Raw genomic sequence first — 13,467 nt, 5'->3', positions numbered from 1 at the left:
ATAATAGTAATAAAAATACCTAACACAAACGAATTTAGAAAGGATAAGGATTAGGTCTAGGATATTTATAGGATATGAAACATATACTTGTACATATGAGAATATACTTATAAATATATAGGAAAAGCAATTGATGCAACTATAAATGTATTCATGTAATATAACTAAATCTTAATATTGTTATCATATATATATGAAGATAGTATTTTATAGATAATAGGATCATTGGAAGAAAGTAGAGTAAGAATAGAAGTTGGGAATGGAACACGGATGGATCGGAGATGATTAAAAAGGGAGGTGTGGTCAAATTTAGAACATGAGAAGAATATATGATTCAAGTCCGCCACTTCAGCACCGCAATTACACGACGAACTTTGTACAATACCAAGCTTGTATAAATGAGAAGGTGTGCATACGTGACCTAGACGCATACGAGTTATAATAGTTGTTGCGGTCTTTCCAAGCTTTAATTTACAAAACCATGGTTTGAAAGGAATATCGGGTTGTATAAGGCGATAAAATCTTCCTTTTATTGTACTTGTTTTTTCCCAATATTCCTTCCAGGCATACCTTAAATATATTTTTGGGAGACAAGCTAGGTCACTACAGTAATTATGATACGGATACATATCACCACAAGTTACAGCCTCTCTTGCAATAAGGTCAGCTTTGTCATTGCCGCTAATACCACTGTGTCCTGGTAACCAGGCAAAAGAAACGGAATACCCTCTCAACATGCAAAGATAAAGACTTTGTCTTATGTCACAAATAATGGGATAAACTGGTTTTGATTTAAACGGATATTTGGCTAGAGCTTGCAAAGAGCTCATAGAGTCAGTGAAAACTATTGCCTTATGTAATTTCATTAAAAGTATATATTCTACAGCTTTTAAAATACCATAGCATTCCCCGGTAAAAACTGAAGATTCCGGTGGAAGTTTCATTTTTTGAACGATATTAAATTGTGAATGAAACACACCCACACCTACACAACCGCTATTGTCTGGTTTTGATGCATCAGTAAAGATGTAGTGCCATTCATTCCATTCAATGTCAGTTATAAACATAAATTTGGCATTCAATTCTGAATCATTTTTTGATAACCCAAAATCATATTTAATATTAGGAGATAAAACTAAAGATTGATATGAGCATTTATAAATGGGAAAACAGGACGATGTAAAAGTGGGAGATTCTATGGATTTATATTTTTCATAACTTTGTATTAAACATGGAGGTTTTTTATGTTTCCAATAAGATGAAGACGAAATAAAGATATATAGCTGAGATAACTTTTGAATAAGCGGATGATCAGATAATTGTAAACAACGAAAAAAGAAGCGATCAGATAAATATTGCCTTCTTAAAACCAAAGGTGGATCACCGACTTCGAGCTGTAAAGCATTGATTGGACTTGATTTCATTGCTCCAGAGATAATCCTCAAGGCCTTTGATTGAATTAAATCCAATTTCTTAAAAGCAAATGAACTTCCTGGAGCTAACAAAAAAGTTCCATAATCAATGACACTCCTTATAAGACCATTATAAGCAAGTTTTAGTGAAACGGGATGTGCTCCCCACCAAACTCCAGCAAGGCACCTAAGAATGTTGAGGTTACGCTCACATTTCGTGGAAATATAATTACAGTGGGACAGACCTGTTAATTTATTATCTAGCACGATACCTAAAAATTTAATTTCAGTCTTTATAGGAATGTATGAGTTATCATAAAGCACCTTAATTTGTTGCGGTGATCTCATTCTTGAAAACAAAACTACACTACTCTTGGTTACAGAAAGATTAAGACCATTTTCATCTAACCACGTTTTTAACAAATCTAATGAATCAGATAATTTGGCAGAAGCAGATTCTATGGACTTCGCAATAAAATATAATAAGAGATCATCAGCATATTGTAAAATTTTGACGGATTTATCAAGGAATGATTCTAGATCGTATGTGTATATGTTGAATAAAATTGGACTGAGAACAGATCCTTGTGGAAGGCCTTTCCATACTGTTCTAGATAATTTGGTATGTTCATCTAGATCCATATGTATTGTTCTTTCTGATAAAATATTAAAAATGAAATTAGAAAGCATTACCGGTACATTTAAAGCTTGTAATTTAGTTTTTAAAATAGAAATTATTACATTATCATAGGCAGAATTTATATCTAAAAAGGCTGAGAGGATTGACAAATTTTGTGAGAAAGCTATATGAATATCTGAAATAAGAATGCTCACATTATCTAAGGTGCTCTTACCTTTCCTAAAACCAAACTGGTTCGGGGATAGTAAGTTATTACTTTCTAAAAACCATTCTAGACGGTTCTTCACTAAATGTTCAGCTAGCTTTAGTAAGACAGAGGAAAGTGCAACAGGACGGTATGAAGATGGTTCAGAAGGTGGTTTATGAGGCTTTAGAAATGGTATAATAATCTGAGACTTCCATGAAGTAGGTATATTTCCCGAAATAATTATGGAATTAATTATATTTAAAAAGTAAATTAATGTCGCATCGCTAGCATTTTTAAAAAAGGAATACGGTATACCGTCTTCTCCCGGTGCAGAGTCTTTAATACAAGCTAGAACACCTTTAAGTTCTACAAGAGTAAAAGGAGACTCAAGTTCGGATAATTCGTCAGAGACGGATAGAGAAATATTGTAAAGGCATTCCGGCACATAACTAGGAGCAAGGCGATCTAAAAATTTATTCGCTAAAGTTAAATCGAGTGCAGAACGTGATGTATGATCACTAAAGGCAGATCTGAATCTTTTAATATTATTCCAAACGACTGATGAATTAACTTCTGGACAGATAGAAGAACAAAATCTTCTCCAGCCTTCTAATTTCTTTTTTTTCAGTAGTTTTCGAGTAGAACGTGAAACTGCGGTGTAAATTTCAAAATTTTCTGGTGTCATGTAATTATTATAATTTTTTTCAGCCTCTTTACGATTTTTAATTGCTTCCGTACAATCTTTGTCCCACCAAGGTGGCGAGGGAATTTTCCCTGAAGCACTATTTTTAACAGGAAATAATAAATCAGCAACCTCCTTCATATTTATCATCAAGTCATTACAACATTGATGTTCATTTCCATGGTAAACAATAGGTAACTCCGATATTTTATTATCTAAATATTGTTTGTAAATATTCCAGTCTACATTTGATAAATTATATTTAAGCCGAGGACCACTCTTTCGACTTGAGGGAATGGAAATTGGAAAAGAAAGAATGAGGGGAAAGTGATCGCTTCCGAAAGTAGAGGAATGAGGATACCACGACAGTGAAGAAGCTAAATCAGAAGAACATATTGAAATGTCAGGAGCACTAAACCCTTCATTCGGTGCAGTTCTACGTGTTGGTACATCTGAGTTAATAATACATAAGTTGTAAGTGTCAATTATCGTCAGGAGTTTTCCACCATAAAAATTAGAAGTAGAACTGCCCCACGATTGGTGTTGAGCATTAAAATCGCCCATTACGAGAAAAGGTTTAGGTAAAATTGAAAATAATTGTTCTAGTTGTGAATATATTTGGCATGTAGGATCAGGAATATATAAAGTAACAAAACAGATACCATTTATAATTATAGCAGCTGCATTAATGCCGCTATATACAGGAAGCGAAAAAGAAGAAAAAGGAAGGGAGTTTTTGACCAATATGGCAACACCGCCATATCCGTCAGCTCTATCATCACGGAGACTTGTAAAGCCTGAAATCCTAAAAGGATATCCTGGCTTTAACCAAGTCTCTTGGAGAGCTATTATAAAAGGATTATATTTATTAATCAAATAAAATAAGTCTGATTTCTTGTTTGTTATGCTACGACAGTTCCACTGAATTATTAGGACTTTGTAATCCATTGTGAGAAGTTAATAATTGAGAAAATACATTGTAAATGGCATCGTTGGACGGTGGTAAAGTTGTTTGTATCATTTTCGATTGCGATAACACTTTAATAAGCATGAGAATAATATCAAAGATGGATTGATTATTGTCAATATTATTTGATGATAATGCACAACCATTAGAGGGAGCAGGAATATTATATTCCTTAACTATGGCTTCATGGGCAGAACGATCATATCCTTGTTGTGCTTTTTGAGGAGAGCGTGGTTTAAGTGTAACTGTTTTTTTATGTGATGATTGAATATGTGGTAATGATGATTTCTCTTTGAGGAAAGAAGATTGAAAATGAGATTTATTGGACGGAGATGATGATGTTAATACATCTGAATATAGTTTAGAAGTGGGAGGATGAAATTTTGATGCTTCAGCATAAGAAACACAACTGTGGGCCATTGTTTCTTTAATGGCTTTCTGACGTGCATATTCAGGACATTTCTTACTAATTGCTGAATGAGAACCATTACACAAGATACAAGAAACATTTTCCTCATCTACTTCACATTTATCACCTGTATGATTTTGCCTGCATTTATAACACCGAGGATTTGAACGACACTGCATCTTGACATGTCCGAACCTACAGCAGTTATAGCATTGGATAGTGGGGTAAATGTACAAATCTACAGTTAATGATGTGTAAAACATAAATACTCTTTTTGGTAATATTTGTCCATCAAAAGTAATAACAATGGTTTCAGTATTAATAAAACTTGGTTGTCCTTCATTAATGGTCTTTTTCTTAATTCTTCTGGTTTTTAGAATTCTCCCACAACCTATAGGTACTGATATATTTTGGATTACTTCCTCTTCTGTCCAATCTTTAGGAATACCCCTCACAATTCCCATACGGGTTACATGGAAAGAAGGTATAAATGCCTTAAAATTATGTGCTTCTAAGTGACTATTATTTAAAAATGCATTTGCATTTTCAAAATTTGAGAAAGAAAGCGATAAACGGTTTCTTCCTATTCTTTTGAGGCTACCATTCACTATATTATTTATCTTATTAGTGTGTAAAAAGCGACCAAATGCAATAGGATGTAATGTAGTGTTATCATTAGGATGTGTTTCATTTTTTTGTACATGAACGACATAAGGAGCTACATCCTCGGCATTGTACAAAGTTCTGCTTAAAGTACTGGGTGGAGAAGCAGGTTTAACAGACTCGGTATTATTTACAACTGGTATTGATACTAGAGTTTGATTCTCATCCTCAATACATTGACAATCACTATCTTTAATTTTAGATTCGAGACCTTTGGTGTGCCTCCTTCGTTTTTTATTGCAATGTTTGCAAATGCGACGTTCGCCACGTACTCGCTTACGTTTAGAACTTGCAACGCTAGAACCATCTGTGTCCATACTAGATTCACCCAATATATCAAAACTATTATTAAATGGGATAGTTATATTTGCAGACACCTGGGGGGTTGTCCCCCCAGGGTCTATAGGTGGATCCATAATGTCTAATTAATATAGGTAATTTACTTACCAATATTTACAGCAACAAACACTATTACTACAAAATATACAATTATATATACAATCTAATACACAATATATAAATAAAACTAATCCTTATATAATTAAAAATAAAATTAATTTAAAGAAGATCAAAAAACACTCCCGCTTTTTTAAACGTTTCCCGCGCTTTTTCCGACATAAAATTTATATATTCCTTTTATCAAATGATTCGCTTTTCTACTATTAACCTATATTTTAATTATAACCCTATTTCTCTCTATTTTAACATCAGACTGGCCAATATAAGGAGAAAAGGGGATTTTTTTTGTGTGAATTGGTTAGATGTTCCTGACCAAGTTGTTTTATGTGACTTGTATGAAGTGTGATGCCTTTTCCTTTGGTTATTATATTATTTAGTATTCTCTTTAATATCTAATTATGTTCAACGGTTAGTTGCAAAAGCAAAAATAATTTGTTTACCAGATAGTCGTTTTAGTTTCCTATTAAAAATGCCAAAAAAGAAGACTGGCCAACGGAAAAAAGCGGAAAAACAAAGACAGCGGCAAAAAGAGATCCGTAATGCTCGTGACAACGTGGACCTAGCACAGCACCCTTGTAATTTGCCCATGGACTGCGACAAGTGTCAGAAGTGAGTACAACAGCTGCTCGGTCAGTTCCTTAATACCTAAATAAAACAATTGATCTTTCAAATTCAAATCATCTTTATTCATTTAGACTTTTTTTACAAATACTTAAATCGTAATTTTTTTTAATCGACTGCAGAGTTCAGGAAGTTGTTATCTGTTGAGAAGGACCCGCAGAAAATTTAACAGTTACCTTTTTAAATCTCTGTTAATATTATGCGTATTTGTTTAAATGTCTAAAATAACATGGTCATTAAAAGGCCATTCATGAACTAACACCATGTACATGTGGCTTTGTTCAATTAGTTTTTTTAATAAATTTATTAAAATATAGATCCAAAATTTCCTTCAGTATCTCATAACATTTATCCCCACAAAAGATTTATTAACTTTTTATAAATGATATTTTGGAACAACAAGTTTATATTTGTATCTAGTGTTAAGATTATTAAGATCACTGTTTTTAAGAAACAGTTGAAAATTCCTACATATATACAAAATGTTATCTTTTGGAGGAAACAATAAAGAGTATCTATCTATATGTATTGTCAGAATGTGTGCTATGGTAAGAATATTTGCTTGTTTTTTACTTATAGGGATGCACAAATTCCCATAATCATGTGAATAGCATGTTTTTATAATACAAATATGGTTCAGATGTTGGCTGGTTTACCTTTTAACCTTTACCTAGTAATATCCCATAGGACAATATATTATGAAAGTAATTAAAATAAACTAACCTGGCAGTCTCAATATTACTACACTGTTTAACCCTGTGTACAGCATACACTACAGAACTTAATTTAGTTGTAAGGTTTTGGATTTGAGGACTCCATTGGGTTTTATTAGATAGATAGATAATTTTATTTGCATTACTTACAGCACACAAATTACAACATACATACACAAAAAAAAACGAGATAACATAAATGGCAAAAAAATACATAAAACCAAATGCAACTTTGGTTTGTGAGTGTGCCATAGCAATACAAAATATTATCAAGAGTGATTTCAAGGAAGACAGTACAATCTATAAAATCAAGAGGTTCATTATTTAATTTTACAGCATCATTGGAATTATAATTTTTAGAAAGTGAAAAATTTATGCACATAGTTTTTTTTGCATTCAACATTAGATTATTGTTTGTAAACCAATGCAAGAGAGTATTATTTACATCGTCATAATATTTGGTCAATCTGTCAACTTTAAAAAACAAAGAAGTATCATTTGCAAGCAATACTATGCCATATCTATCCTGCATGGCAAAAGCAAGATCATTTATATAACTAAAAAAGTAATGGCATCAGAATAGCCCTTGAGGTACAGCCATTCACACACATGACCCATTAGATATAACTGTATTTACTTCTACCCTTTAAATCCTGTTTGATAAATATGATTTGATTAAATTTAAAGCATTGCCTTTTATGAAACTATAAATATAATGTTGTGTAAGTCTTTTTAATAAATTATTTGGCATTAGTGTAATCACTCAAGTGAAAATGGAATACCCACAAAATTGTGAAAGATAGATGTTACTAGGGACTAACTGTGCCCAGCCAACTGATTGCTGTTTGCTTTACTGCGATTTCTAGGCATACATCAAAATATTGGCACAATCGAAGAGCCAGCAGTATTCACATATTGGGATCAGTGAATCTCCTTAGGGGTAGTGGTTGGCACTGGGGTGTGTGAATAGGGGTATTATTGAAAAACCTAAAAAACTAAATTGTAATGAATTGGATCTTGAAAAAATTTAACAGCTTTTTCAATGTCTTTGATTAATTTTGATATTTAGAATCCATTTATTAATAATTACATATTTCATTTTTGTAAAAGGAAGCAGAAGAACCGAGCATTCTGCTACTTCTGCCAGGCCCTGCAGAGATTGCCTGCATGTGCACACTGTGGCAAAATTAAATGTATGCTAAAAGCTGGAGACTGTGTCATCAGGCATCCCGGTGTCTACACTACAGGCTTGGGCATGGTGGTATGTACATTCAGCTATTATAAGTTTCTAACAACTTAAAGAACATGGCTTTTTCATTTATTTAAATGATTTGATAACATCAGTAATTTGTTTTAGGGTGCAATTTGTGACTTTTGTGAGGCATGGGTGTGCCATGGGCGCAAGTGCCTGACTGCCCATGCATGTAGCTGTCCCCTGATAGATGCAGTCTGCCTTGAATGTGAACGAGGTTACAAATTTAATGTTTTAAATTAAAATTCTGTGTAATAAAAAATTTAAAATTATGGTGTATTTACTATGAAATTCATGATACAGGTGTCTGGGAACATGGCGGGCGGGTGTTCCAGTGCTGCTTCTGTCGCGGTTTTCTCTGTGAAGATGACCAGTTTGAACATCAGGCTTCCTGCCAAGTTCTTGAATCAGAGAATTACAAATGTGAGTTACTGATATGTCATGTAACGTTTGTAAAAACGACATGCTTCTCTCATTTTTCATCTAAGAGTTTCGTCTTGTCGATGCAACTAATTCATGCATTTTTTTTTTATACAACTTAGAATGGCAAACAATCTGACGGCCCACCTGATGGAAAGTGGTAATTGTCGCCTATAGACATGAGCAGTACCATGGACCTAACAGAGTATACTGTTTCTCCCATGATACCCCCCATGCATTGCCATTCCTGAGGACTCAGGTGTTATTCCTCTGTACCCAGTAAATTCACGCCATATCCCACCCTTCAAACCGAAACACAGCCATGCAAACACAACTGCTTCACGGTTGAAACATGAATGGGACAGAGGTACCCAAACAATCGACTTTTGTACAAAGTCTCCCTCTGGTAAACTGGTCCTCCAGCTAGCTCCATTCCATGCCACATCTTTGACCTTCCTATACGACATGACATCTAATGTTTCTTTTATCTGTCCCAAATAGTTCCTCGGTCTTCCCCTTCCTCTTTTGCCTTCTTTTTTTCTTCTACTATGCTTTTAAAAATCGTCATTTCAAATAAGTTGGCCCAGCATTTTAACTTTTCTATTTTCTATTGTTTTCATTATTGTATTGACATAGTGACATGCATAGCTGATTAAATTATATTCCTAGGCATATGTTATTAAAAAGTTAATTTTATAAAGCAGACTATACGTTTTCAGGTCAGTCATGCAATCGACTCGGGCAGTACTCGTGCCTGCGGTGCAAGACGTGCTTCTGCGAGGAGCACGTGCGGCGGCGCGGCGTGCGCGGCGGCGCCGCCGGCGGCCGCGGCGCGCCGCCGCCCTGCCCGCGCTGCGCCTACCCCACGCAGCTCACCGCCGACCTCAGCATGTCCAGTGAGTAGCTCGCTGCCTCGCCCAGGGAACTGTAGTGATAACTTGAAATTGGAATGATGGGCTAATTGATCTGTTTTCTTCCTCACCTCCCTGGTGCTATATGTACTGATTACTACCATATATCACATACAATCATACATATCCCCATGTGTTATATTCAAAACCATTAATCAATTCTCTTTATTGTTAAATAAAGAGATAGGTGGGTATTAACATAGGGATGTTGTATTGTTATTTCTTATTCAACAAGCATTTATAAATAATCTTTTTTTTTTTATTGAACCGCCCATGGTAAAAACATGCAGTCATTATTTTTACGTCATTACTGAAATGTGTGTGTAATGTGTGTGCGTGTTATTTCCGCAGCCCGCTCGCACCGCTACGGCCGGCAGGGCACCACGCCCGCAGCCGATGGCGACGACTACGACGACTACGCGCCCTCCTCCCACGCCGGTACGTATTGTCACGTATTCATTATGACATATTATGCAATAGTTATCTCTTCATACATATACACGTCGCCACTTCACACAGCAGTTTACTGGGCGCGAGTCTCGCTCGCCATATGTATCTATTGTTGAAATAGTTTATTACTTGTAGAACCCCATATCACTGGTTATTTGGTTAGAATTATTTTGTTTAAATCTGCTACCATTAGTATGTGTGTAACTGCCAACACTCGAATATTGATTACCACTATTACTACCAGATAATTATAAGATTTATCCGAAGCTGCCAGTTTAGAGGCGAAACACGTATTGCAAAACGTATGTGAACAGAATGACAGTCAGAGATTGCTGTTTTTCTTTTTAGATAATATGATGCGACTTTTAAAAGTTGTACCTGGGAAATACATAATTACGGGGATAATTTTATTAATATAATAAACATGCAAATTTGTAAAGATGGATAGGTGGAGGGATGCGTATTATTCTTGCATTCACAAATTACTAAACGGGTTGGAAAGATATTTGTTATGCAGCTAAAGTTATATTCTAACTTAGCACATAGAATACTTTATGTACTGATTCACGCAGGTAGAGCCTCGGCATATACTTAATGAAACAATATATTTTTACTTATAGAGCACTATGGAACGGCAGGCGATTCGTCGTACTCGGAGACGGAGGATGATTCGGACGACGACTCGGAGGAGGACACGGAGCCCGAGGACGGGGACGAGTCACCGGCCTAGCCCGACAAACACGCATGCAGCAGTAGCGTTCACTTCTACTGCTATATTTATGTATATCTTAGTGCTTCATGTAACAAAACTATTTTTCAACACAAACTAAAGAAATAAATGAAATTACAGTATCTATCTATATGACGTTGTAATATTTTCATTTTCTGGTCATGTGATCACTTACAGGAAACAAAATTCTAATGTTCAGATTGTCTGTTTAACTAATCTATGAAAGTGCTTTATCAATTTTGATAGTGCTTTCGCAGGCCGATGACAAAGCAGAGTCACAAGAATTATAAAAATTTTGGAAATGTTGCCGAGCTCGTCCTCTTTTATTATTATTAATAATATTGAGTTGTATATATATAAGTAAATAAACTTAGAAAATTTACAACTTAATATTATTAATAAAGGAGCAAATCAAATTAAATTCTTCTAAATTTTCAAAGTAGGTAAGGGACAAGTATTAGGGGGGAAGGAGTCGGGCAAAGCCGCAAAGTTATACCTGTAGACTCTATGAGTAAAGATGTCACCACACCCAATAGCCTCATCAGCGAGCATAGCGAAATATATGATAGTGGCCTTTGTTTGCCATTCTAAGTTGCATAAAAAAATCAATATGAGTTTTTTTTTTATTGGATGAAAATGGAGTGGTAACCCCGCCTGTGCTAATGGGATACGCTGGCGGGGCACCAGTGAAGGTTGATTAATGAGGATGAAAACAGGCCAGTTACCCCATCATGATGAATTCATCAGGAATTAATCATGACAGTTTCCAGGGGGAACCGCGAGGAGGTCGACCTGGTTGGATATATTGCTAGCAATGGGGTTCTTAGTCTCCATTACGTACAATCCCTTTTCCCCCCTCAGTATAAGAGTTAAAAAAGATACTTGCATTGTGATCACCTCTACACCTCTTGTTCATATTTAATTTAACATCTGGTGAAAAAGTTAATGCTTCATAGTTATTGCACAGAATAACGGGAACATAACTATGAAGGGGAGAATGAAGGTAAATTTTTGAAAACTTTTTATCAGACAGGAAGTCGATTTATAACTGCAAATAATCCATGTTTCCACAATATTCAGCTAACTTTTGTAATTTAGTGAAAAGTTAATGTTTAAAGTGTTGAGAGATATAAAATAAATAATTATCTGAATGAAATTGACGTTTCAGTTTTAAAGTAGTATCACAGCTTTAAACTTGTAGGACATTTATTACTATATCTAATTTCATTAATCCAGCCGCATTACACGGTTCTAAGAAAAAAAGTGTAATAATCTAAAATAATTTGATAGCATTATAGCCAAGTTGCAAGGAGTATTGGCAGGGACCCCACCAGACACCAAATAAACATCTTAATATATTTAGCAATTTCCCACATTTTAGAGCAACTTGTTGAAAATGTGGAAGTCCTATAAGTTTTAAATTTAGTTTTAATCCTAACAAGACAGTGTGGTCCTTCTAAAATCAATTTGTTATATAGTTCATTGTAATCGGCGGGTGTACTTGCATTCTAGAAAAATGAACTATGGTGCTTTTTGTTACGGACAACTCCAATCTATTTTGATAACCAAATTCCTAAACATTCCAGTTCTGCTGTAAGATCTATTATTTAACTAAACATAATGGCATAAAAAAGAAGGTCATCAGCATATTATTGTAAACTGTTTAAAACCGTTATCTATTGAATTTTTCGTATCATGTGCATATACATTGTACAAAATGAGACCTAACACAGGCTCCAGTACTATATTACTCAAGTCTAATATATACTAAAATATAATAACAATAAATTCTATTTGAAATTTATTTAATCATATTATAATATAAAAAAATAACAGAAAATATTAGAACACCAAACTTTAAGATTCCCGCCCGTTTTTAACCTGTCACTGATAATGGATTTAAAGGCCCTGGATACTCGGCTTTTGGTTTATTAATGTTGCCATGTGTAATAGATATTATAAAGTTGGTGTTAGTAGAAATATTATTAAATGTGATAATTATATTACAAAATTATTGTTTCTTGCTAGTAGTTTTATAATAACTCTAGGAACATTATATTCCAAAATCTTTGTAGTATCTGTTGCGAGATGAATTGATACGACTAAATTGATAGTGATATATATTTGAAATGATTTATTAGTAACTTGCAACTGATTCGCAACCTAAATCGCAACAGACTAATAGTACAAGATAAATGTTATTACAAGTAATAAATACCAAAGAAGGAAATTAAGACAGAAATGATGGGACAATACATTTACCCAGTAAATACAGTGATAAATTGTTAATTATTTAACCACTTAATAATAAATGATACTCTTTATATTTTTGAGATTTTTCTATGAGAAAGAGGTAATCTTTACGAGACAAATTAACATAAAAACTAATCCGTTTGCGCAATCAGTTTACATTGAAAAGACGAGGACGAAACCAGATTAGTCAATTCACTGTGATGAATACATAAGAAATTAACCATAGTGCATGGAAAAATCTTCATCTATCTAAAAATCCTATAACTACCAATATAAAAACCCTATTGATAGCAATATGCTCACAAATTTCCATTACTAACAATCCTTTTTACTCTACGAGAAATATTAACTTTAAGTATCTAATTTTAAAATAATAATGAAGAATATTTGATAGTAGTATTTATCTTCGACTTCGTCCATATCACCGAAATATGGTATATTAAGGGACTAAAATAAAAAGTAGCCCATGTCCTTCCCCATTCCTTATTAGGAATGTAATATTTTACACAAATACATTTTAAAATTATATGAGGACTGGTTGAGTTGTTAAGAAGTCAATTAACAACAAACAAACATATTATCATTTTTATTTTATTAATATGTTTAGTTATTAACCTTTTGCGAGATAAAAAATATTCTTGATAGTATAAAAAAATTGAGCTTGTGGCTGTATTCGCGTCATGTTTCAGTACAAAAAA

The 13,467-nt window shown here is 34.0% G+C and overlaps 1 protein-coding gene across 1 annotated transcript; it reads left to right on the top strand.

Moving 5' to 3' along the window:
* The first annotated feature begins 5,760 nt into the window (after nucleotides 1-5,760).
* LOC113512149 (zinc finger protein 330 homolog) lies at nucleotides 5,761-10,648 on the top strand. The gene is made up of 7 exons (XM_026895953.3): nucleotides 5,761-6,028; nucleotides 7,864-8,014; nucleotides 8,111-8,222; nucleotides 8,309-8,428; nucleotides 9,145-9,321; nucleotides 9,688-9,774; nucleotides 10,407-10,648. The coding sequence occupies exons 1-7, from the start codon at nucleotides 5,889-5,891 to the stop codon at nucleotides 10,514-10,516; spliced, it is 897 nt and encodes a 298-aa protein (XP_026751754.2). The 5' UTR covers nucleotides 5,761-5,888; the 3' UTR covers nucleotides 10,517-10,648.
* The last annotated feature ends 2,819 nt before the right edge of the window (nucleotides 10,649-13,467 follow it).

This window comes from Galleria mellonella, unplaced genomic scaffold (genome assembly GCF_026898425.1).
Source record: "Galleria mellonella isolate WM207_F2 unplaced genomic scaffold, CSIRO_AGI_GalMel_v1 utg184, whole genome shotgun sequence".
Classification (NCBI taxonomy): Eukaryota; Metazoa; Arthropoda; class Insecta; order Lepidoptera; family Pyralidae; genus Galleria; species Galleria mellonella.
This window is presented reverse-complemented; position numbering and strand designations above follow the sequence as displayed.